This window comes from Hylobates moloch, unplaced genomic scaffold, assembly GCF_009828535.3.
Source record: "Hylobates moloch isolate HMO894 unplaced genomic scaffold, HMol_V3 SCAFFOLD_17, whole genome shotgun sequence".
NCBI lineage: Eukaryota > Metazoa > Chordata > Mammalia > Primates > Hylobatidae > Hylobates > Hylobates moloch.
In genome coordinates, this window is record NW_026652292.1 from 865907 (window position 1) to 889538 (window position 23632).

Consider the following 23632-nt stretch of genomic DNA (forward strand, 5'->3'; position numbering starts at 1 on the left):
TCTCTCTGTCTCTCTCTTTTTTCTCTGTCTCTCCCTCTCCTTGTCTGTCTTTGTCTGTCTCTCCCTGTCTCTGTCTCTGCCTCTGCCTTTCTCTCTTTCTCTCTCTGTCTTTCTCTCTCTCTATCTCTGTTCCTGTCTCTGTCTCTGTCTCTCTTTGTCTCTGTCTCTCCTTGTCTCTGTCTCTCCCTGTCTCTCTTTCTCTATCTCTGTCTTTCTCTCTCTGTCTTCTCAGGTTCCCACCCTCCCCTCCAATCTGCACTGTGCTCGGAAGCCAGGCGTCCTTAAATGCAAACGTGATCTCTTCCTTCTGGCCTCCCTTTCTGAGTTCCTGTGTCCTAGGGCAAAGGTCAGGGGCCTAAACTTGCTCATCTCTGAGTCTTCATCTCCATTACTCAGTGAATGTCAGTGAGCCCGGTGCCGGGTGGAGGTGGGGGCGGGGGCGGCTCTGGGTCCTTATCACCCAGCGGTGCGGACGGAGATAAAGGAACCAGGAGGTTAGCCAGAAAGTCCCGTGCCTGCCAGGAAGTCCCCGGCTGTGGAGGGAGGTGGAGGGAGCCGTGTGGGCAGTGGGGGCAGGGGGCCAGTGAGGGCCCCCAGGGAGCTGAGCCCAGAGGCTGAACGGAGGCGACGAGAGGAAGGCCTGGGGAGGGGCAGGGTGTGGCACCGTCCCTGGCCCCAGGAAGGCCGGTCCGGGATTCCAGAGCTTGAGGTCTCCTGGATGGGAGAGACTTGACGGGAGGCCCAAGTGGGGGCCCAAACGGGCAGCGCCCGACAGAGGAGGGCCCCCCAACTCCCTGTGTGGAAAACCAGGAGAGAACCCTGCTCTGGCTTTGGAGACACAACCCGCGGGGAAGGATCCTCTCCCGAACTCCCTGCAAACATTCCTTCGGCCCCTCCTGGACCCTGAGGTCAGCCCTGTGGCTTCCCCACAAACATTCCTCCGGCCCCTCCTGGACCCCGTGGTCAGCCCTGCGGCTTCCCCGCATGGCCTCTCTGCTGGGGAGCAGGGACTCCCATCTCCCTCGCCGTCCCGTGCCCGGCACAGGACTGCCCCCCACAAAGTGCTCCACAGAAGGACAGAAACCCTGCAGTCACCGGGAAGGCGGGGATCTGGGGAGGCTGCAGGTTCCATGACGTGGGACCTCAGTGACCCCAGAGGGCCCTTGGGGACGAGGCTGCCCCAGAGGGTGGCTCTGGGTCCTGAATCTATGGCCGGGAGCTGGACTCTTCCTGCTCGATGTTCTCCAGCTCAGCCAGGGATGGGATCTGGGCGTCCAGGCTGGGGTTGGGCGGTGTGAACTGTTGATTATGAAGTTCATTACGAACCCCAGAATGAAACTGTGGCCCAGGGGGCACAGCCACGGGAACCCCGCTCTCAGGTCGATTCAGGCCACATCCCAAGCAGACATGGTTCCGTGGGGACTGGTGGGAAGCCGGACCCCCGAGCAGCCGTCTAGAGCCCAGAGCCCGGCTGGAGGGGCCCAGGGCCTCGATGTGCTTGGTGTGAGCAGACCAAGAGCTGCCCAGGGCCCCTGCTCCCGCTGAGCTCCCTCTCCCTGGACTGGGGTGAGGGCCGGGGGATGCCTGTGCTCCAGGGAGCTGTGGAGAGGCCCACCGGGCTTCCTGCAGATGGAGGTGTGCGGCAGCGGGGGGTGTTCCAAGACTGCGGCAGAGCCAGCGTCCTGTTTGTTTGCCTTGGTTCTTCCTCCCCGGGGGCGCTGGCGTTTGTGCACATTTGTGTGTGCGTTTGTGCAGGGGGAGGGGTGGCCAGCGCCCACGGAGCAGCCTCCGGTTGCCCGACGGCAGTGGGTGGCTCTGCTGGCCCCGGGGCCGGGCGTCTCTGCAGATAAGGCATTAACAGTCCCTCCGCGGACGCGCCCTGCAGATCTGCTGACGACTGGCTCCGTCCTGCCAGGTGCGTGGGGTGAGGTGCCAAAGGTTCTCTATAAAGTGCCCAGCTCCCGGCCCACGGCCACTCGCCCTCCAGCTTCTGCCCTGCCTGCTGTGTGCAGACCGTCCAGTGACCAGCATGGTGAGGCTCGTGCTGCCCAACCCCGGCCTGGACTCCCGGATCCCGTCCCTGGCTGAGCTGGAGACCATCGAGCAGGAGGAGGCCAGCTCTCGGCCCCAGTGGGATAACAAGGCGCAGTACATGCTCACCTGCGTGGGCTTCTGCGTGGGCCTTGGCAACGTGTGGCGCTTCCCCTACCTGTGTCAGAGCCATGGAGGAGGTAGGCTGGCCGGGCGGGGCTGCGGGCCAGGCTGTGGCCAGGGAAACACAGACACACGCAGAGGCCCCGGGCAGACGTCCTCCCTGGACCCTCCGCTCCCCAAGCACGGAGGGGAGAGGAGAAGCCACAGGGTGTGGGGGGAGCTGGGGCCCCCACGGGCCCCTGTGCCCGGTTCCTAGGCTGCTGGTGAGGAGATGGGCCTGGCCGGCACGGCCCCAGGACTTCGTGTGGGGCTCCAGGGGGGGCCCTGTGTTCCAGATTGGCAGTCCTAGAACGTTCTGGCCTGAGGGTGGGGCTGGGGGAAGGGTGCTTCTCCCGGTATAGCCCCTCCTTGGAGGACGCGGGGCCGAGCCCTCCTGGGCATCACATCTCATCCCAGCCCCACAGGCGGACACACCTGCCAGTGCAGGGAGCAGAGGAGGTAGCTGGGTTGGGGGCGGGTGACCCTAGAGGAGCAGAGTGGGTGGCCGGAGCCTGTGAACTCGGGCCTGGCTCTTGAGCCAGGTGCCTTCAGGCCTGGAGGCCGGGAGCCGCTGTGCCCACCCGACACACAAGCCTGACTGCTCCTCGTTCCTCTGGCTCCTGGGGCCCAGGTGGGCATGGCCGCTGCTGGCATGGAGGTGACATTTGTGTTCCTGTCCAGTGGCCCTGAGCATCTGCGAAGTGGCTCCCAGGCCTGGCAGGGGGCTGCACCTAGGACCCCACACTTGAGGTCAGCCTTGGGCTTGGTGAACCCCAAAGCTGCTGCCCTCATAAACCTGCTGCTTTCTCAGTGGAAGGTCCAGAAGGGCCGGGCACTCTCGGGAAACAGGCTTCCTGCTGCCCTGGGGCAGTTCACGGGGGGGGGCCGTGAGGGTCTCAGCCTCCGTTTAGAGGAGCCCACCCTCGGTGGGCCCTGTTCTTTCTCACCATGGAGAGCTGCTGTCTCACGCGGGCTTTGTGATGTGAAGGTTTTTAAAGAAAAACAGAAATGGGCTTTTCCTGAATCAGTTTCGCCTCCAGCGTTGTCAAGGAGTTGATCATTGCCTTGGGGGGGCGGGCGCTTCAGGAGCCTCCGGTCCAGCCTGCACTTTCCACTGGAGGCAGGGCGGGGGACCTCGGCCACTCCAATACTATAGTCCCTGACAGTCCCCAAGTCTCAGCTCACCAAAGCCTCAGGGACTTCCTGGCCACTGCCCTCACCCCCTCCCCCAGGGCCCTATCATGTGGAGAAGATCCCTGCGCTCACCCACACCTTGAGTTTGTTTAGCTTGGAGGAGAAACTGAGCCACAGGCACTGGGGACGGAGGGGCAGACACATGCCTCCTGGGAATAGGAGGGGTTGGGACTGCCTGAGCCTGCCTGGGAAGTTATTTGTCTTTGCACAGAAGGGCAAGTTCTAAGACGCGGGCTTGGGTGGGAATCTGATGGGGCTGCCAGCACCTCAGATAGTCCCGGCTCTGACACCAAGAGACCAGCCGCTGTGCATGGTGGAGCCTGGGAGCGAGCAGCTTTCAAGCAGCAGGTGCTGGCGCTGCACCCTGGGCCATGCTGGGGTGGGCAGGTGCGGGCAGCGGGCAGCGGGCAGCGGGCTCCGGGCAGGCAGGCCCAGGTGAGGAGGGCCGATCAGGGCTCTGGGATGTGCTGGGTCTCAGACGGTCCCACTCCTGGGGTGGACACCAGCAGGTCCTTCTCCCCAGACCCCAGACAAGCTGCCCCTGATCTGGCCCTTCGGCTGGGCCACCAGGTCACCTGCTAGACTCTGAGGGCCACTGTCACCTGGGCCCCCATCACCTGCGGCATCGCAGATGGCTCCACAGGGTTCTGGCAGTCCCTCCGGCCTGGAGGAACCCTGTGCCTTTTGGTCACGCTGTGGGGGCTGACTAGGACCCCCGCATACCAGACCACCAGCCTGAAAGCTGAAGCCCACATTGCAGCCAGAGGGACTCAGGCCAGGCGGGCAGGGCCCCGAGAATGGGAGACGGCTCTGCAGGCCCCCGGGTTTCCCAGCAGGGCACCCGTCTCCTGGTGAATCTAATCTGGGCTGTAGCTTTGCCACGAGGGAGCTTTCAGGGAGGCAGCTGAAAGGACCCGGGGACACAGGGTCCCCTCCTCTGGCTCCTGGGGGCCTCATGGGTACCAAAACAGTGGAGCAGGCAGCGTCCCGGGGAGGCTGCACCCACAGACAGCACACTCTCTCTCTATACATCTTAGTGAGGGCTCCAGCATGCATGCTGTGTCAGTGACACCAGATTTCCTAATGATGCGGGTCATCAAGACCAAATCGAGGGGAAGCAGGCAGCCGGGTCTTCCTGGTTCCCTCCTGGAAGCCTCCTGAGTGTTTGGGATCGTCCTTTGAGGTTAAAAACCATTTATGCGTGCCTCCGAGTCTCCTGTGTCTTAACACATTTTTCCCTCCTTGGAGAGCCTGTGCCAGGTGGGCAGGCTCAAGGGACCCTTTCCTGAGGAAGAGCATTTCCAAACTCAGCCGCCCCACTCACCTGAGCCACCTCAAGGGCGTGCTGCGCCTGGGCGTTCTCACCTGGGAAATGTGTGATGGCAGAGCCCCCCCAAGGGTGGTGTTAGGGGCAGGCGGCAGGTGTGCAGGAACAGCAACCGAAAGCCGTGAGGCGTGGTCAGCCAGGGCTCACCCCACTCACCCCCACCTGGGAGCACCACATCCTCACAGCGGGGCCCCACAGTGCCAGTGGCGCAGGCGGAGATGCATTCATGCCCACCTGTGTCTGTCCAGACACCTCGGTTGCCCCGTGTGTCCCCATCAGTGGCTGCTGACAGAGCCCACCCCACAGCTGGCCCCTCAGGGGCTGCCCCCCAGCTCCTCCGCATATGTCAGTGACGTGCACGTGAGCGAGGCGGTGTGCGGGAGCCTGAGGAGCCTCCCCTTCAAAGACCATGTGGCCCCAGCACAGCTGTTTCCAGCTGTTTCTTCTTTGCTGCTCAGTGCCTGGCCCTGGGGTCAGCTTTCCCCTTAGTCCATCTACAGCTAATTCTTAGCAAAAATCCATGCAACATTTACTTGGTGCCACAAACACCACCTGCCGGAGAGAGAAAAAAGGGGAAGCTTAGTCCCTGCGTGAGAACTGCAGCTCCCTCCTCCCACTCCTCCCTCTCCTGGTTTCCCACTTTTTCAAGGACAGACAGGAGGAACTGTTTCTGTGCCCAGTGTCTCTTTCCCTCTGGGTGCTTTCCATTTGGCCACGTCACCACTCCATTCTCTCGGTTACCTGCTTCCACCTGAGAGAGCCAACGTCTGCAGCGCCGCAGAGGGGCCTGGTTTCCAGGGACCTTCGCAACCATGTCCAGGCGCCCTGCACGGCCCCACCAAGCAGAACCACGCAGTGTCCCCTGGGCGCTGGCCGCCCCTTTCCTTCTCTCCTTCCTCTGCACCTCACCCCACACTAGGAAGAAGTCGCTGGGTTTAAAAGACAAATATTCATATTCTGGTGGCTTTAATTGTCAAGAATGCTTGGCTTTCCTTGAGTTTCTTGGGGCAGGGCAGCCTCCTTCGTTGGGAGCAAGGGAGGGCCTGGCTGCCTCCGGGCTGCGTTTGGGGTGGAGTGAGTGTGTGCCCCCCCACCCCGAATCCTCTCTGTTCACTGCTCGATGCTGAGCTTGAGCCCCAGGGATCGGGGATTTGAGGGTCTCCTGCCCTGAGGAACTTCCAGAAAGGAGAGCCACAAGGAGCAAGGGCAACAACTGAGACTCTCTGAAGAGGGGACACCCTGGTGGGGTTTTCAAGGATGAGTAGGAGTTTCTCAATGGAGATGGAGCGACAGGAAGACCCAAGAATTTAGGGTTAGGGCGTAGTGGAGGGAAGGGAGGGGTGGAGGGCACAGGGGATCATGCACTTGCTTTTTCCTGGTAGTTTTGTCTGGAAGAGTTTCAAATCAAGCTCTTGGGGAAAAAAATCGGAGGAGCAAATCTTTTCTTATTTTAACCTAATGAGCAGACCCCGCTGGGGTCTTGGGTGTCCCTGCAGGTGAGCCTGCAGCCCCCACCCCCTCCCGTGGGGACCCACTGGTGGGCGTCTCCTGCACCTGGCTACCATTCCCCTCTGCCTTTCATCTCACGATGAATCCAGCATCCCGCCAGCCCGCCCCACACACCTGGCTCTGCTTCTGCCACCTGCAGCTCCTGCTTCTGAAGGAATCTGTCCCTGGAGCCCCAGCTCAGAGAGAGGGGCCTGTGTGGGGATAGAGGCACTGGGCACCAGAGGGCCCTGTTCCACTCAACAGGCAGGCACCAAGTGGACGCAGAGGGAGGAGGAGAGAGAAGAGGCTTGGTGTTAAACTGGGAGAGGGAGGAGTGAGAAAGGCTGGCAGGGGCCAAGTGAGGAAGTCACAGCCGCCGGTACCCGGCTCCTCCCTCCCACCTCCACCTCTACCCACCCTCCCTCCTTCTCTCTCTCTTTCTCTCTCTCTCCATCACCCTGTCTCTATTTCTCTCCTTCTCTGTCCCTCTCTGTCTCTGTCTGTGTGTCTCTCTGTCTCGTTCTCTGTGTGTCCCCGTCTCCCTCTCTGTGTCATTGTCTCTGTGTGTGTCTCTGTCTCTCACACACGTGCAGTGCCATCCCCTGAGGACAGTAGTTTGGGGTCTGACATGGCCCTGCTGGCTGGGGAGACAGTGGCCGGGTCGGGGAAGGGAGGCACTGGGGATGGAATGGGGGAGCTCAGGGTTTAAGAGATTTGGTGGGAGAAGAACAAATGGAACATGTGTGTGCGGAAGGAGGGTGAGGGTGCCCGGCCTGGGGGGCGGGAGGATGATGGGGGCTTGGCTCTGCCGGTCGGGAGGGTGCAGGCGGGTGGGTCACCCATCCCTCCTGAGAGGCCCCAGGGACACGCAGCGTGAGGAGGGGCTGTCGCTGGGACCCCAGTGTCATGTGAGCATTCCCACAGCCCTCCCTCTCAGGGTCAGTCACCACGGGACAGAAAGGTGGCCCCCAGGAGACAGGACCCAGGTCGGGATCAGGCTCACAAGGGTTTGGGACCTGCACACCCCCAGGCCCTTCAGCCACAGCTGTGTTTGGAATTCTTGCGCTGTTGCAGCTGCTGACCTTGGTCCCAATGGCTGTCGGCTTCGCTGTGCTCACCCCGGCTGCAGCGTGGCCCTTCCGTCCAGCCTGGGGCAGGTGCGACGGGAGCTGCTTCCGCGTCCCCATAGCAGGGTGCTCGGGTTCAGGTAGGAGACGCACTGCGCGGTGTCAGGCCAGCCTCGGAAGCCGGGCTGAGTCGCCTGCACTCGTCTCTGCTGTTCCCTGACCCTCGTCCTTCTCCACCTTTGAGCGAAGGACCCACCGGTGTCCACGCTGCCCTGGCTGGATGGGAGCCCTGCCAAGGCTGTGTCCCTCCTCACCCTCTGCCGAGCACCTTGGGCACCATCATGATGCCCAGGAGTGGCTGCAGCTCATCCTGTGTGTAGCCTTGGGGCCTTGTGGCTGGGCTGGGAGGCCGTACGTCCACCCGCAGAAGGAGCGGTCAGGGCAGCCCGCTTGGCCGGGCGAGTAGAGTTCATGGGCACGGCCAGGCCCCTTCTCTGGGTGCTGGCTGTTGCTGAGCCCTGAGAGGAAGCTGACCTATGCTTTTCAGCTTTGGTTTTTTGAAAGAGACAGAATTTAAAGATGCGAGGAAATGTGAGTGTGAAATCCTTCTAAGCATCTGCGATTTTTCCTGAATCTCTCCTCCCGGTCCCAGGCTGACTCTGAGCCTCTGTGCCTGATGATCGCAGGAGCCACACGGCTTCCTCTCAGGATCAGCACATCCCTATCTTTTATCTATTTCAAACCAATTTTCAAACAAACAACTCTCCAGTCAGTGAAACACTAAAAGTGGCCCTCGGTTTAGACCATGAGCAAATCACCTGTCTCCTGGCTGTCAGCGCCTGGATAGTCCCACTTTGCTGCTATGGTTCTAGCCCAGACTGAATGACTACAATTTCACACAGATTAAATAGCATCATATTTCAAAGGTGATCTTACACTGTCCCACATTAGAGAATTAGCCCCAGGATGATGGCTGAAGGTGTCCTTTTAGGGCAAAGAGGTAGCAGTGCAGAGGTGGGTAGATCCTCCATAAGACAAAACCGTTGTCACAGCAGAAGCAGAAATGTCTCAACGTGGTTCTCATTTTTGCAATTTTTTATTGTTATTGAATACATATATGTAAAATTTGCCATTTTAATCATTTTTACATGTACAGTTCAGTGGTATTAAAGACCGCCATGTAACTAGCACCTGGGCTCACGTCCATCTTTAGAACTCTGTCTTAAGAACCAAAACGGTCCCCATTAAACCCTAACTCCCCACTGAGGCCACACACAATTGCCAGGAAACAGCCTCTCCCCACAGGCATGCCAAATCCACAGAACGTTCATTAAGCCAAGGAAGGACGCGGCAGGTGCAGCTGGCACAGGTGGGGCAGGGGTGGGCACGCTGCTGTTGGAAGCCCCTGGCTGGACAGGCAAAAGCAGCTCCTCCGTGGGACTCCTGGACTGCCAGGGGTGGTGGGGAGGTCGATTCCCAGGCAGCGGCTGTGGTTGCATGTTGGTCAGTGCTCGAGGGGCATGGACCACACCTCCCTTAACGACCGCAATGTCCCGAGGTCCCATAGGCGACTTCGGCCTGTGTGATGGTCAGGAACGTCCAGCTGCCCAGCAGTGCTTCTAGAACGTGGAGTCAGCTCTGGCCCTGATCCCATGGACTGGCTGCTCCATCTCAGCTCTGTTCCTACGTGGTGGGCCGGCCATATGGGGCTGCAAGGCTTGCTGTGAATGCCTGCTCCCGAGGGAGGCCTTCCTGCTCCCCCTGGAGCCGGCTGTCAGGCATGGCGGACTCCTCCCATTGCAGGAGCCTTCATGATCCCGTTCCTCATCCTGCTGGTCCTGGAGGGCATCCCCCTGCTGTACCTGGAGTTCGCCATCGGGCAGAGGCTGCGGCGGGGCAGCCTGGGCGTGTGGAGCTCCATCCACCCGGCCCTGAAGGGCATAGGTGAGTTCCTCGGAGCCACTCCACCCAGGCCCAGCGGTCACCTCTGCCGCGGAGCTGTTCCACCCGGGCCCAGGGTTCACCTTGCCGGCCTCAGTGCCCCTGCTCCTTCTTCCCTGTCTGTTTCTGGCGCAACAAAGGTCCCAGCTTCATCTCCTCCTGGAGGCCTTTGGAAACTCCCGGCCGCTCCTGGTCACCAGGAACCAGACAGGCCAGCAGAGGCCGCCGGAGTCCCTGGCAGCCCAGGGCCCAGGAGGGTCCAGACGCTGGACAGCAGAGTGACCACTCAAGCCCTGCCCACAGTGGCGCTCAGCGAGAGCCCAGGGCCCAGGAGGGGGCACCAGCCTCCTGTGTCCACTCCCCCACACCTAGTGAGGAGGTACCCCAGCACTGACATCCTGAGACATAGTCACTCATTTATAAGCTCTGGGGCCGAGGAGCAGACCCAGTGCAGCCTCACCAAGAGGACACGGCTCATTAAGGCCTCAGAATATGGGCAGACAGTGAAAGACGGAGGAGGAAAGGGCAGGGTCCACTCCAGAGAGGGGTCTGAGTCCAGGAGGCACCTGCCCTTCGGAAGCCTGCAGGCCTGGAGCAGAGCCCACACCCTCACCCCGGCCTCTCCCTGAGTCTCCAAGGCCTCCCTCCAGGCTCAGGGCAGTGCCCACGCCCTCTCGCTGAGTCTCCAAGGCCTCCCTCCTCCCTCTCTCTTCCTCTCTCTGTCTCTCCCTCTCTCTTCCTCTCTCTCTCTGTCTCTGTCACTCTCTCTTTCCCCTCCTATTCTCTCCCTTCCCCACTCTCTCTTCCTCCCCCCCCAGTCTCTGTCTTTTTTCTTTCCCCCTCCTATTCTCTCTGTCTCTTCCCCCTTCTCTCTCTTCCCCTATCTCCGTCTCTCCCTCTGTCTCTCTTCCCCATCTCACACTCACATATTCACAACACACATTTGGTTTTGAGTTTGAAACTTCAATAAAGCATGTACTACACAGCACACTTTCCATCCTGCCTAGCTGTCCCCAAATAATTGAGAACATTCCCCTCTGCAGTTTCTGTTGTCTCCCCTCTCATGAGTCCTCCACAGGGAAGGCTTTCCTGAAGCCCCCCCACCTGTCCTGGGCCATGGGGGCTTCCCGCTTTGGGGCAGGGCCAAGTGGGCAGTCCCCCCAGCCTGCAGGCAGCAACCAGGCTATTGGTACTTCAAAAGTTCTCTGCCAAGGCTGTGGCCTGGATGCACTTGCTGGAGGCTGCACTGGGCAGATGAGACCCATGCCTGGGGTGAGCCAGGCAGGCGTGTGCCAGGAAGGTGTGAGCCGGGAAGGCGTGTGCAGGGCAGGCGTGTGCAGGGCAGGCGTGAGCCAGGCAGGCGTGTGCCGGGAAGGCGTGTGCCGGGAAGGCGTGAGCTGGGAAGGCGTGTGCAAGGCAGGCGTGTGCCAGGCAGGCGTGTGCCAGGAAGGCGTGTGCCGGGAAGGTGTGAGCCGGGAAGGCGTGTGGAGGGCAGGCGTGTACAGGCTGCACCACGGCATCAGCTGCACGATCCCGGCCTGCACTGGGTCTGCCCCTCAGATTCTGGAGTAGCCCGTCCCGGCCATACCCTGTGCCAGCCCTGGGACCTCCTGCTCAGAGTGGGGACGGGCGGCCAGTGGAGGGCGTGCCTCGGCCCCAAGCCTCAGCAGCAGCCTCCCTACAGGCCTGGCCGCCATGCTCGTGTCCTTCGTGGTGGGACTGTATTACAACACCATCATCGCCTGGATCATGTGGTACTTCTTCAACTCCTTCCAGGAGCCTCTGCCCTGGAGCGAGTGCCCGCTCAACGAGAACCAGACAGGTGAGTCCTTGCAAGCAGTCCCGTCCGTCTCAGCTGTGGGGCTGCCGCGCCTCTCACAGCAGGCACGTGGCTTCACGAAACTCAGGTCAGGCGTGGCAGAAACCAGAGCCCCAAGGCAACAGTGTGTCAAAAAATGACAGCACGAGAGAAAAGGCCTTAGAAGTGGTGGCTCTCGTGTCGGGGGTGTGGTGGAGGATGAGGCCCTTGGGAGGAAAGTGTGGGAGCCCGGGGGGGCTGTGCCTGCTCTGAGGGCCCCCAGTCACCAGCCTGGAGCCTGGGGCTGCTGGGAGGCTGCTCCCTATTCTCCAGGAAGGGACGTGGTGTCAGGACTGCCGCCTCCCGCCCCATGCATCCCTGCGTTGCTCCACACAGGTGGGTCTGTCCTGCCCATGTGGGCCCTGCGCGCATTGCCCTCCCACCCCGGCCCTTCCAGAACCCTCTTGCCCAGGGAGGGAGCATAGGGGGCAGACCCTCTACGTGTGACATGCAGTCAGCTCACTGCGATTCACACGTGGCCCTGGGGCCTGAACGGCTTGGTCATCACTGGCTTCTGGTCCGACTAGCACAGCAGGGCCAGCGGGGCTTCCCTGCAAGCTACTGCTCTGTCAAGGCCGGCAAGATGGCCCCCGGGGTCATGTGTGCCTGTGTTCACATGCACGTGTGGGTATGTCACTGGTGTCAAGGCCTCTGGAGTGTGGCTGGCATTTCTTCCAGCTCAGGGCCTTCCATTCTCCTCCCTTGGGGGACCCGTACCGTGAGGTGTGTGAATGGCCCTCTCCCCAGGGTATGTGGACGAGTGTGCCAGGAGCTCCCCTGTGGACTACTTCTGGTACCGAGAGACGCTCAACACCTCCACGTCCATCAGCGACTCGGGCTCCATCCAGTGGTGGATGCTGCTGTGCCTGGCCTGCGCGTGGAGCGTCCTGTACATGTGCACCATCCGCGGCATTGAGACCACCGGGAAGGTACTGCCTGGGCCCGGCCAGGCTGCAGAGGGCGGGTGCGGGCAGCCCTGCCTCCGGCCGGCTGCACTCTAAAACCCAGCTCTGGGGGTCCCGGGCTCCGCCTTTCCTCAGACCCCACCAAGAGAGCTGCCTTTGCCCTTAGGCCCACTGGCCTGGGCGGGAGGGGCCCTGCCTGCCCCAGGTTTCCTGAAATGACCAGACTTGGGGCCCCAGGAACTTGGCGTTGGCCCACACGACACTTAGCGTTCTGTAGGAGTAATACAAACTGCCAGAAAGAGTTAGACGATGATGATGATAATGATGACAAAACAGGAAGGTGGAAATGGAAGAGTGAGGCTTGATCTTCCCCTACGTGGGAATCTTTGGTACGAGGTCCAGAGCGGCCAGCCCTTTCTCCTGGTGGGCCGGCAGCCTGGGAGGCCCTGCCCCGCTCCCCACTCGTCCCACATGCCCCACCCCCCGCAAGCCTGGCCCCCCTCCGCACCATCCCACATACCCGGCCGCCCACAGGCCCTGCCTCCCATCCCCACTGGTCCCACATGCCCGGCCCCCCGTCGTCCTGGGCCCTCTTCCCCAGATGCCCCAACCCCCGTAGGCCAGGCCCCCCTCCGCACCGTCCCACATACCCGGACTTTGCAGGCCTGGCCCCCCATCCCCATCCATTCCACATGCTCCGCCCCCCGCAGGCCCCGCCCCCCACGGCCCCTGCCCCCATCCCCACCCCTCCCACATGCCCTGTCCCCTCAACAGGCCTGGCCCCCTCCCCACCCTTCTGGCGGCCCCGCTTCCCCCATGCCCCGCCCCCACGTGCCCCGCCCCCCTGCCCGCCCGGCCCCCCCCATCCACGTGTCCCGCACCCCGCAGGCCGTGTACATCACCTCCACGCTGCCCTATGTCGTCCTGACCATCTTCCTCATCCGAGGCCTGACACTGAAGGGCGCCACCAAAGGCATCGTCTTCCTCTTCACGCCCAACGTGAGTCCCCGAGGCTGCCCTGGGCCCAGACCCCGGGAGAGGCCTGGCTGCCCTGTGCCCCCGCCAGCTTCAATACCAGCTCTCACCCACGGGGACAGGCAGCCTGCTGCTCGACCAGTCCCAGGCCTGAGGAGGTCAACGGGGCCAGCGAGGGCAAGGCCTGTCCCTGGGGCCTGGGACAGCTTCTGGGAGGGTGGCTTTGCCCTGTGAGCCAACGGAGCCCCCACAGGGAAGGCATAGCTGCCACCCCAGGGGGCCCTGGCTTGTCCTGACCACCCCGATAGCCTCAACCCTCCCCAGCCTCCCTGGGAGCACACCCCCCCAGGTCCCCATGGCCCCATCTGCACCGCGAGTGGCTGAGGGTCTCCATATGGCACAGGTCACGGAGCTGGCCAACCCGGTCACCTGGCTGGACGCGGGCGCACAGGTCTTCTTCTCCTTCTCCCTGGCCTTCGGGGGCCTCATCTCCTTCTCCAGCTACAATTCTGTGCAGTGAGTGCGGGCGTGGAGGGCCTCAGTTTCCCTCTCAGTCCTGGGGGGGATCTTGCTGGGAGGATAAAAGACAAGGTGGAAAGCGCTCTGTGGCTGTGTGGCCGGGGCCTTGCTGCCCCGATGGGCCCGTTCCCTCCTGCTATGGGTCCATGCGAGCTGAGTCTAGAGTGCAGCGTGTGGAGGAGGGGCAAGTCTCCCTGCGAGGAGGGCCAGGAGCCGGGCGCCTGCAGCTTTCCCCACACCAGTCCCTCCACGAGTCTGGTGCAGACCCCTCCTGTGCTCTCCCCAGTTCCCTGCTCCACACCCACATCACTCCCAGCCCACCCCTGGGCATCCCAGGCCCCCAGACATGTGGCGCCCCCGACGCCCTCCACGTCCCCTACCAAGGTCTGATCCTTCCACTGCCCCTTCCCCGCATACCCACTGTGCTTCTCAATGCCCGGGGAAGGGTGCATACCTTGGAGTCCCCAGCAGCGTCTGGGAGGAGCACAGCTGGTGTCAGTTAATTTCCACTCGCATTTATGAAGCACCTACTGTGTGCCCGACCTGGTGCATCAGGACCTGCCCTCAGTGACCTGTGGCTCTGCAGATTGACAAGAAAGTGCAGAAATTGTCCTCTGTGTGGTGACCAGAATTTCAGAGCAGAAGGGGCTGGGGGTGAGGGAGGACTCCTAGGGGTCAGGGTGGCCCTCCAGGCTGGGAAGGTGCGATTGGAGTCAGACACAGGGGACCCTCAGTGCAAGGGGGCAGGGCCTGGGTAGGGAGGGCGGGCCCTGGGTGTGAGGGGCGGGGCTGGGCAGGGAGGGCATAGCTGGGGCGTGGCTGGGGCTTGGCAGGTGTAGAGTCTCCAGGCAAGGAGGGCTGGGGTGCAGAGGGAGATGCACTTGGAGGCACCTGCAGGATGGGGTTGGGGGCAGAGAGGGGGTTGGAGGGACAGAAAGGACCCTGGAGTCATTGTGCGAGCACTGGGTGGAGCAGTGAAGCCCCACGAAGGCCTCAGAAGCTCCCCTGGGTGCTGAAGGCAGGTGCTAGGAGGACCTCTGGGCACTGCAGGCAGCTGGGGCAGGGCCGAAGCAGGATTGAGGACTCTGACTTTTTTGTGGAGTGGCTGAGGTGGAACTGAGGGTGAATTATTTTTATAAAGCTTTATTCAGATAACTTGAATACCACACAACTCCCCCATTTGGAGTGCCCAGTTCAATGGTCTTAAGTACATTCACAGAGTTGTGAAGCCAGCCATCAGCACTGTCCAGTTCTAGAAGGTTCCAATCAGCAAAAGCTCCAAGTATGTTAGCAGCCGCTCCCCAGTGCCCTGTCCTCCTGCCCCAGGCGAGCACTGATGCGCTCTCTGCCTCTGTGGCTGTGCCTGGTCCGGACATTTCCCGTGAATGGGGTGGCCACATTGCTACAGCCCTATGTCTGATCCTTGCATGGGGACACAACATCCTCAAGGCTCATCCCATCACAGCCAGCATCAGAGTGCCATTCCTGTTTAGGGCTGAGCAATATTTCATGGTGTGCGTGGGCTATGGTTTGTGCATCATCCATCTATGGCCACGTTTTGGCTATTGTGAGTCATGCTGACATGAGCCTGCGTGTACGCGTTTTTGTGAACGCATGCTTTCGTTCTTCTGGGTGTGCACCTAGGAGTGGAGTTGCCACGTCATGCGGGCCTCTGTGTGCAGTCCTTTGAAGAGCTGTCAGGCTGTTTTCCACAGTGGCTGCACCACTCATGTTCCCACCAGCGTGTAGGAAGCTCCAGTTTCCCCATGTCCTCACCAACACTTGTTATTGTCTGACTTTTGTTTCTGGCCATCCCAGCAGGGGTGTGGTGAGGTCTCACTGCAGTTTAACTGGCATTTCCCTGAGACTAACAGATTTGGCTTTTGATGGAAGCATCTGGAAGGATGGTGTCAGCATCAACCGAAATGGGAAGGGTGGAGTGAGCTGGCTGGGTTGGGTCAGGGAGGTCAGGGCTTGAGTTCAAGACACGCTGAACACAGGGTACCTGTAGGAGATGATGAGGTCTCAGCTGCCGAGCAGCTGGACAGGACGCCTAGGGTGGGGACTGGGGGAGAATGGATGTGATGTCTTTGGCCTGGAGCTGTCCCTAGAGGCTTGATGGAAGTTACTGCAGGCACAAGATGGGGAGGGAAGAGACCTGAGCTCTATAAACAGAGTGGTCTGGGGAGTCAGGAGCAGTCATAGCCCTGGGCAGCCCCTAAGCTGAGGCCAGGTCAGCAGGGGACCAGGCACTGCCCTGGGGGCACCTCTGCATCCCCTGAGCCTGCTCGGAGTGGGGCAGGGGCTCCGACTGCCTCCCTATGTCACTCAGTGGCTCAGCCTCTTACTCCTGGGGCTGGCGCTCTGGGCAGGACGCAGATGCTGCCCTGTGCTGTGTCCTGACCAGGACCTCATCGCCAGCCACCATGACACTGGTCTCGTCTGCAGCAACAACTGCGAGATGGACGCGGTGATCGTATCCATCATCAACGGCTTCACGTCGGTGTACGTGGCCATTGTGATCTACTCCATCATTGGGTTCCGCGCCACGCAGCGCTACGACGACTGCTTCAGCACGTGAGTGGCCGTCCCGCAATCCTGGTGCCTTGGGCTGCGCCTCCAGGAAGCCTCCCAGCCTCCCTGGACGGTCTCGATCTGACCTGCAGGAACATCCTGACCCTCATCAACGGGTTCGACCTGCCTGAAGGCAACGTGACCCAGGAGAACTTTGTGGAGATGCAGCGGCAGTGCAACGCCTCCAACCCTGCGGCCTACGCGCAGCTGGTGTTCCAGACCTGCGACATCAACTCCTTCCTCTCAGAGGTAGGTCTGTTCTGGAGCTCGAGGCAGGGAGAGGACACCCCTTGCTGGCACCTCAGAGTCCGGCCTCCCCTGGGCCCCTGGCCTGTGGAGGACGCAGATGCTGAGCTTCAGCCGGGAGGCCCAGCTCCCACTGTCTGCTCTGCCTGGTGTCCAGGGCTCTTCGGTCTGGGGCGCTGGTGTCTGCCAGTCCACGAGATTTCACTTCCGAGGTTCCTGTTACACTCAGAGGCATAGGCTCAGAGGCAGGAGCCGGGGAACACCATGGGCTGCCCCTCCATTCTCTCCCATCAGACACACAGAACACCCCCTGGGGCCATCTGTAATATGATGACTTCTATCAACATTGAAAGAGTTTTTGTAGCTGTTTTTGAACTTGTGAGGCCACCAGGACAGGTTTTATTTTGGACCGGTCGGCGAGGCTCAGCCACGCTGATACTGAGGATACTCCATGTAACAAGTGTTTTTGAATACTATTTCTATAGTTAACGAAGTTTAGATGCTGTTATAATTAAAGGTCAACATTTGCCGATTTTAATTATGCAGTGTTCTTTTGGGGAGCCACCCCATATTTTGTGGGCATGAGGCACTTCAGGGCCCAGTGCTGCTTCTCCAGTGGCCGCTGAGAGAAGAGCTGGGCAGAGCGAGTCATTTCCGCACCAGCTGGAGCCAGGCAGAGGGCTCCGCGGCCTCTCCCGACCCTGTTCCACCAACTGCAGGAGGCCTCCAAGTGCAGGATGTGCAGGCAGGAAGGACCCAACGGGGCCGTCTGGTTTCAATGTCTTTTTTATTTTATTATTTAATTAAAAAAAAATTTTTTTTTTGAGACAGAGTCTTGCTCTGTCGCCCAGGCTGGAGTGCAGTGGCACGATCTCAGCTCACTGCAAGCTCCGCCTCCTGGGTGCACGCCATTCTCCTGCCTCAGCCTCTCTACTAGCTGGGACTACAGGCGACCACCACCACGCCCGGATAATTTTTGTACTTTTAGTAGAGACAGGGTTTCACCATGCTGGCCAGGATGGTCTCGGTCTCCTGACGTCGTGATCCGCCCGCCTCGGCCTCCCAAAGTGCTGTGATTACAGGTGTGAGCCACTGCGCCCGGCCTAAATGTCTTTTTTAAAAGCAACTTTAGTGATGTATAATTATGCACCGTGAAATTCACCCATTTTCAGTGCCTTGCACAGCCACGTGCAGCACCCCCGTCCGTGCCCACAAGGTTTCCGTTTGCTGTTGCTCCCCACCCCTGGCATCCCCAGGCACCCCCTCTGCTGCTCTGCCCACCTGCCTTTTCTAGAAACGCCACAGAAAGAAATCCCATGTGCGTGATCTCATGGCAGGGCTGCCCTCGGCAGTGCCATTCCGAGAAGCACCAGAGTTGCTTCAGGTTGGCGCCTCCATCCTGGCGCCTCCTCCTGCCTCCTCCCACTTCCCACTCTGCACTAAAGAGCAGCATGCCTTGTATGCATGTGCTGCCACCTCCTTCTGACAATTTCCTTTTAAACTCTTCAGAGCCCTCCACAAGCCATGTCCTGCTGTGTAAGGGGTTCCACTCTTGCCTCTGGAACTCACATAGATGTGTTAAGCGGCCGTGGAGGACCCTGTCTTCGGATGGGTCCTTGAGTCCTGCCGTATCCAATCCCTGAGCCAGTTCCCTGCAGGGAGCCCCAGGGAGCTGGGCAGGTCCCTCGGCCTCATGGGTGGAGGTTTTTCTCCAGAGATTTCGCAGCTAGGACCGCTGATCACCAGGACCGTGATGGGCCAAGTCCTGGTTCTCGGTGATGGTCTGGGACCAGACACAGGAGCACGAGGTCAGCCCTGGGGCCTCCGGGTGGCGGCGCCTTGGTGGTTCTTACCCAAGAGGCTGTCTGTGGGCACAGCCTGCTCTAACCCGGCCATCGGCCACCTGACTTCCCAGAACGTCCAGGGCATGCGTTTATTAACAGGCGACTCGCGTAACACCTCGGGTACGTGGCTCAGCGCACCGGATCAGGGCTGTGCAGGCTGTGAGATCTCAGAAGCTCCCTGTGTTGGGAGAGCCCGTCTGTGGGCAGAATGGGGCTCTGAGTGCCGCTTGGTGATGGGATCCACGTGCTGGTCCTGATGCATAGTTCAGCTTTTGAAAATACACTTTGGGCCTAAAACACAAGATCTAGCTATTTCATGACAGCTCAGACCTGCCCGCCCCATGCTGCGTGGCTTGGTGATGCACGAGACCTCGGGCGGGGAGGAGAGGGAGCCCATGGAGGGCAGAGGCCCTGGTGACTGTGTGTCATCCGTGCAGGGCGTGGAGGGCACAGGCCTGGCCTTCATCATGTTCACCGAGGCCATCACCAAGATGCCGGTGTCCCCACTGTGGTCCGTGCTCTTCTTCATTATGCTCTTCTGCCTGGGGCTGTCATCTATGTTTGGGAACATGGAGGGCGTCGTTGTACCCCTGCAGGAACTCAAAATCATCCCCCCGAAGTGGCCCAAGGAGCTGCTCACAGGTACATGTGCAGTCGGGTGCAGTCCCCATGGCAATGGTGCCACCTGTGGAATGGCAGCCCCCAGGTGTGTGAGCAGCTCTCTCCCCGGCCGTGTGTGCAGCCCCCGGGTATGTGGGCAGCTCTGTCCCTGGCCGTGTGTGCAGCCCCCGGGTGTGTGAGCAGCTCTGTCCCCAGCCGTGTGTGCAGCCCCCGGGTGTGTGAGCAGCTCTGTCCCCAGCCGTGTGTGCAGCCCCCGGGTGTGTGAGCAGCTCTGTCCCCAGCCGTGTGTGCAGCCCCAGGGCGTGTGGGCAGCTCTGTCCCCTGGCCGTGTGTGTAGCTCCTGGATGTGTGAACAGCTCTGTCTCCCAGCTGTGCGTGCAGCCCCCAGGTATGTGGGCAGCTCTGTCCCCAGCCGTGTGTGCAACCCCCGGGTGTGTGAACAGCTCTGTCCCCCAGCCGTTCATGCAGCCCCCGGGTGTGTGGGTGTGTGAGCAGCTCTGTCCACCCGGCCTGCAGGCCTCATCTGCCTGGGGACATTCCTCATTGGCTTCATCTTCACACTGAACTCCGGCCAGTACTGGCTCTCCCTGCTGGACAGCTATGCCGGCTCCATTCCCCTGCTCATCATCGCCTTCTGCGAGATGTTCTCTGTGGTCTACGTGTACGGTGTGGACAGGTAGGGGCCACGGTGGGGACAGACGCCTCTAATGCAGAAAAGCCAGGTCACAGGGCATTCCTGTGAGTGAGGACCCGGGCCGTGTTCAGGGTACGGAGGGAGAGTCTATGACGCGGGGCCTCGGCCGGCCACAGAGGCTGGTGTAGGCCTGTCCTGGCAGGAGCGGAGGGCATCAGCAGGGCCCTGGCATGCCGCTAATGGGAGCTTTGTGTTGCTGAAAGCCGGGAAGCCTGGTGGAGCCCAGACCTTGGCAATGCCCACCCAGAGAGTCAGAGCTGCATGCTCGAGGCCACTGCAGGGCCCACCGCCGGGGATGCTCCTTGTGTGTGTGTGCAGGGGGAGGGGTGGAGGGTGGGGGGAGAGCTTTATTTCCCTGATGCTCCAGGCCTCTTTAGGGCAGAGAAGCTCCAGCAGTGTGGTAGAGCCTCAGACAGGGACTCTTGGTTGGAGCCACCACAACTTTAGAAATAATCAGACAAGGCCAGGCACGGTGGCTCACGCCTGTCATCCCAGCACTTTGGGAGGCCAAGGTGGGCAAATCACTTGAAGTCAGCAGTTTGAGACCAGCCTGGCCAAACGTGATGAAACCCTGTCTCTACTAATAATACAAAAATTAGCCAGGCATGGTGGTCCATGCCTGTAATCCCAGCTACTCGGGAGGCTGAGGCAGGAGAATCACTTGAACCTGGGAGGTGTAGGTTGCAGTGAGGGGAGATCGCACCACTGCACTCCAGCCTGGGTGACAAAGCGAGGCTCCATCTCAAAAAAGAAAAAAAAAAGAAGAGGAAGAAAAGAAATAATTGGACAGACTCAGTTAACATCGAGCAGGCACAGCCCTGCAGGCTCCTGGCTTGGGAAAACCCCAGCAGTGGGGTTTGCAGGACGCAAGGGCGGTAAGCCCTTGCCGGGTGTGAGGTGCATGCCTAACCATCTAAACGTGGAGCACGTGGGACCAGCTCCTCCTCACACGCTTCTGCGGGGACCACGGGTCCCCACCTGGACACTGCAGGCCTGGGACCGGCTTGGGTGTAACCCTCTCCCTGCCCCATCCTGATTTCTGCAGACGATAAACTCCTTTGTGCAGAAGAGGGATCAGCAGAGGATGGGAATTGAGCCATAGGGTGGGGAAGGTGTGGGGTTTTCCAACTTCAGGGTGCTGCTAAGGAAGGAGAGGCTGGGGGTGTCTGGTGGCGTTCCCTCCTCCAACACCGCATTCTGCACCGGTGACCACCTCAGATGTGGTGAGAGCGAGGCACCTCTGACCATGGGCAAGCTGTCAAGCACCGGCTGGTGGCATCATAGGGCAGAGACAGCTGCTGGCCGTGCCCACAGAGGGGTCTGCTTGAGGAGGCACCCATGGCCAGGAGGGAGGGATCAGGCCCTGGCGAGGGGAGGCCGGACACCTCGCAGCACGCCATCTGTTCGGGTAGCAGAACGCACAGAAAGCTTGGCGAGTTGAAGCCCAGCTGGTGGCAGCAGTGACAGCTGTCTCTGGCCTTGGCAGGTTCAATAAGGACATCGAGTTCATGATCGGCCACAAGCCCAACATCTTCTGGCAAGTCACGTGGCGCGTGGTCAGCCCCCTGCTCATGCTGTTCATCTTCGTCTTCTTCTTTGTGGTCCAGGTCAGCAAGGAGCTGACCTACAGCATCTGGGACCCTGGCTACGTAAGTGCCCCGGCAGTCGCCTGGGGTGGGGAGAGGAAGGGGGAAGGGGAAAGGGGGACACTCATCCACACACATGGCGCATGCACACACAATACACACACCCACATACGTGGGCACACACACTCACACTCAGGTGCAGTCCAGCCACCACCCCACGCATCGTGCTGGTTCCCCCCTCCCTGACACCAATGTGTCACGCCATCCCAGGAGGGGGGTGGGTGGGCTGGGAGTTGGGAGGTAGGGGAAAGGGAAAGCTGGAGGAGCCCCAGGCCACCCTGTCCGCCCCACAGGACGGGAGGTGAGAGTCATGGGGTGAGGGGCCTTTGCCCCAAAGTGAACCCCGCTGGCTCCCGAGATGCCTACTCACCCATGGGGCTCTCTCCCCAGGAGGAATTTCCCAAATCCCAGAAGATCTCCTACCCGAACTGGGTGTATGCGGTGGTGGTGATTGTGGCCGGAGTGCCCTGCCTCACCATCCCCGGTTATGCCATCTACAAGCTCATCAGGAACTGCTGCCAGAAGCCAGGGGACCGTCAGGGGCTGGTGAGCACACTGTCCACAGCCTCCATGAACGGGGACCTGAACTACTGAGAAGGCCCATCCCACGGCGTGCCACGCACTGGTGTCAGGGAAGGAGGAACCGGCAAGACCTGTGGGGTGGGGGCCGGGCTGCACCTGCATGTGTGTGAGCGTGAGTGTATGCTCATGTGTGTGAGTGTGTTTATTGTACACGCATGTGCCATGTATGCAGATATGTATTGTGTGTGCATGTACATGCATGGGCACTGTGTGAATGTGCACGTGTGCGCACACATATACGTGTGTGGGTGTGTGTATTGTATATGCATGTGCCATGTGTGCAGATGTGTGTCATGTTGTGCGTGTGCATGTACATGTATGGACATTGAGTGTGCAAGTGTGCATGCATATACATGTGTGTGCAATACTTGCTGCCCATGTGTGCATGCATGTATATATGGACATACATGCCTGTGTTGTGTGTGGTGTGCATATGTGTGAACACACATGTGTATACGTGCACATGTGCTCGTACAATGGTGTCCACATGCATGCATGCATGTATACCTGTGAGTGTATCTACATGCATGCAATTGCGTGTATGTGTGTTCTGTGTGTGTGTGCTTGCATGTATATATGCACATGTGTATATGTGCATGTATGCCTATGTGAGTGTGTATATGTGAGCATGTGTACATGTGTGTATACATGTGTGTTGTGTATATGTGTGTGTCTATACCTGTTTGTGTATATGTGTGTGGCGTGTGCTCGTGTATGTGCATATTCAGGCAGGTGTGCATTTGTGCATGCCTGTGTGTGTGTATGTGCGCATATGGACACGTGTGGATATGCGTGCGTACACATCAATGGGATGCATGCCTGCCACTCAGGGCCCAGCTACCCTCTGTGTTTGTTCTTGCCACAGTCACGGGGTGCATGTGCAGAGGGGAGCAGACCACTGGGGACGTGCTGCGCCCTGCACATGCCCAGGGGAAGCAGAAGCTGCAGCTGGGGTGGGGGGCAGCACCTCTATGCTTCATCTCTGTGGATGGCAGGAGACAAAAACACAGGTTACTATCTTGGCTCCTGGGAACGACACATGCTGCCCACCTCCACCCATCCCCTTCCCTTTGGTGTTGACCTTTGACCTGGGGGTTCCCAGGGCCCTGTAGCCCTCGACCGGGAGCAGCCTCTTGGAAGCCGGAGTGGGCAGTTGCTGGTGATTCTGAGAAAACTTGGCCACGTCTTCCGGGGCCCTGCCTCCAGTCGGCCCCTGCGGAGTCTCTGCGTTCTGGCCATCTCCCGGCTTAATGAATGCCAGCCATTTAATCATTGCCTCTGCCGCCACAAATAGATGAGCAGTTAAATAAAACTCAACTTGGCATAATTCAAGGCAAATACCACTCTGTGCATTTTCTTAAGAGGACATGAGCTGTGTGAATTTTTAGCCAGCCTTTGGAAAAGATGGGTTACAGGGTAACTCAACCCTGGCTGCCATCCTTGGGCACTCTGTGTGTCCAGGGCACCTTGGAGGACCATGCAGCCCCCAGAAGCCTCCAGCCCCTGCACCACTCAGTGAAGCCCAGCCTGGCGCCTGCCCTGCCCCCATCACGGGATGGGCCCCCATTGGGATTCGATGTTCCATCTCAGCCAAAGGCAGTCGGCACTTGGGACATCTGCTTCAACGGACAGGTCACCTCTGCTTTGCACGAAGAATCTGAACGCTTACATTAAACTGATGTTCTGAGAATTCCTATGGACAGGTCACCTCTGCTTTCCATGGAAGATTCTGGATGCTTACATTAAACTGATGTTCTGAGAATTCCTATGGACAGGTCACCTCTGCTTTCCATGGAAGATTCTGGATGCTTACATTAAACTGATGTTCTGAGAATTCCTACGGACAGGTCACCTCTGCTTTCCATGGAAGAATCTGGACACTTAACATTAAACTGATGTTCTGAGAATTCCTACAGGCAGGACTGAAAGCCTGGTGTGTGCCAGTGTGATGTTCCACC

The 23632-nt window shown here is 60.0% G+C and overlaps 1 protein-coding gene across 1 annotated transcript; it reads left to right on the forward strand.

Annotated features, from left to right (window-relative positions):
• The first annotated feature begins 2029 nt into the window (after positions 1-2029).
• SLC6A19 (solute carrier family 6 member 19) lies at positions 2030-21727 on the forward strand. The gene is made up of 12 exons (XM_032135870.2): positions 2030-2231; positions 9073-9213; positions 10895-11032; positions 11816-11997; positions 12862-12972; positions 13352-13464; positions 15916-16044; positions 16134-16290; positions 18569-18773; positions 19269-19428; positions 20933-21095; positions 21483-21727. Exons 1-12 carry the CDS (start codon positions 2030-2032, stop codon positions 21684-21686), a joined length of 1905 nt encoding a protein of 634 aa, XP_031991761.1. The 3' UTR covers positions 21687-21727.
• Positions 21728-23632: the final 1905 nt, after the last annotated feature.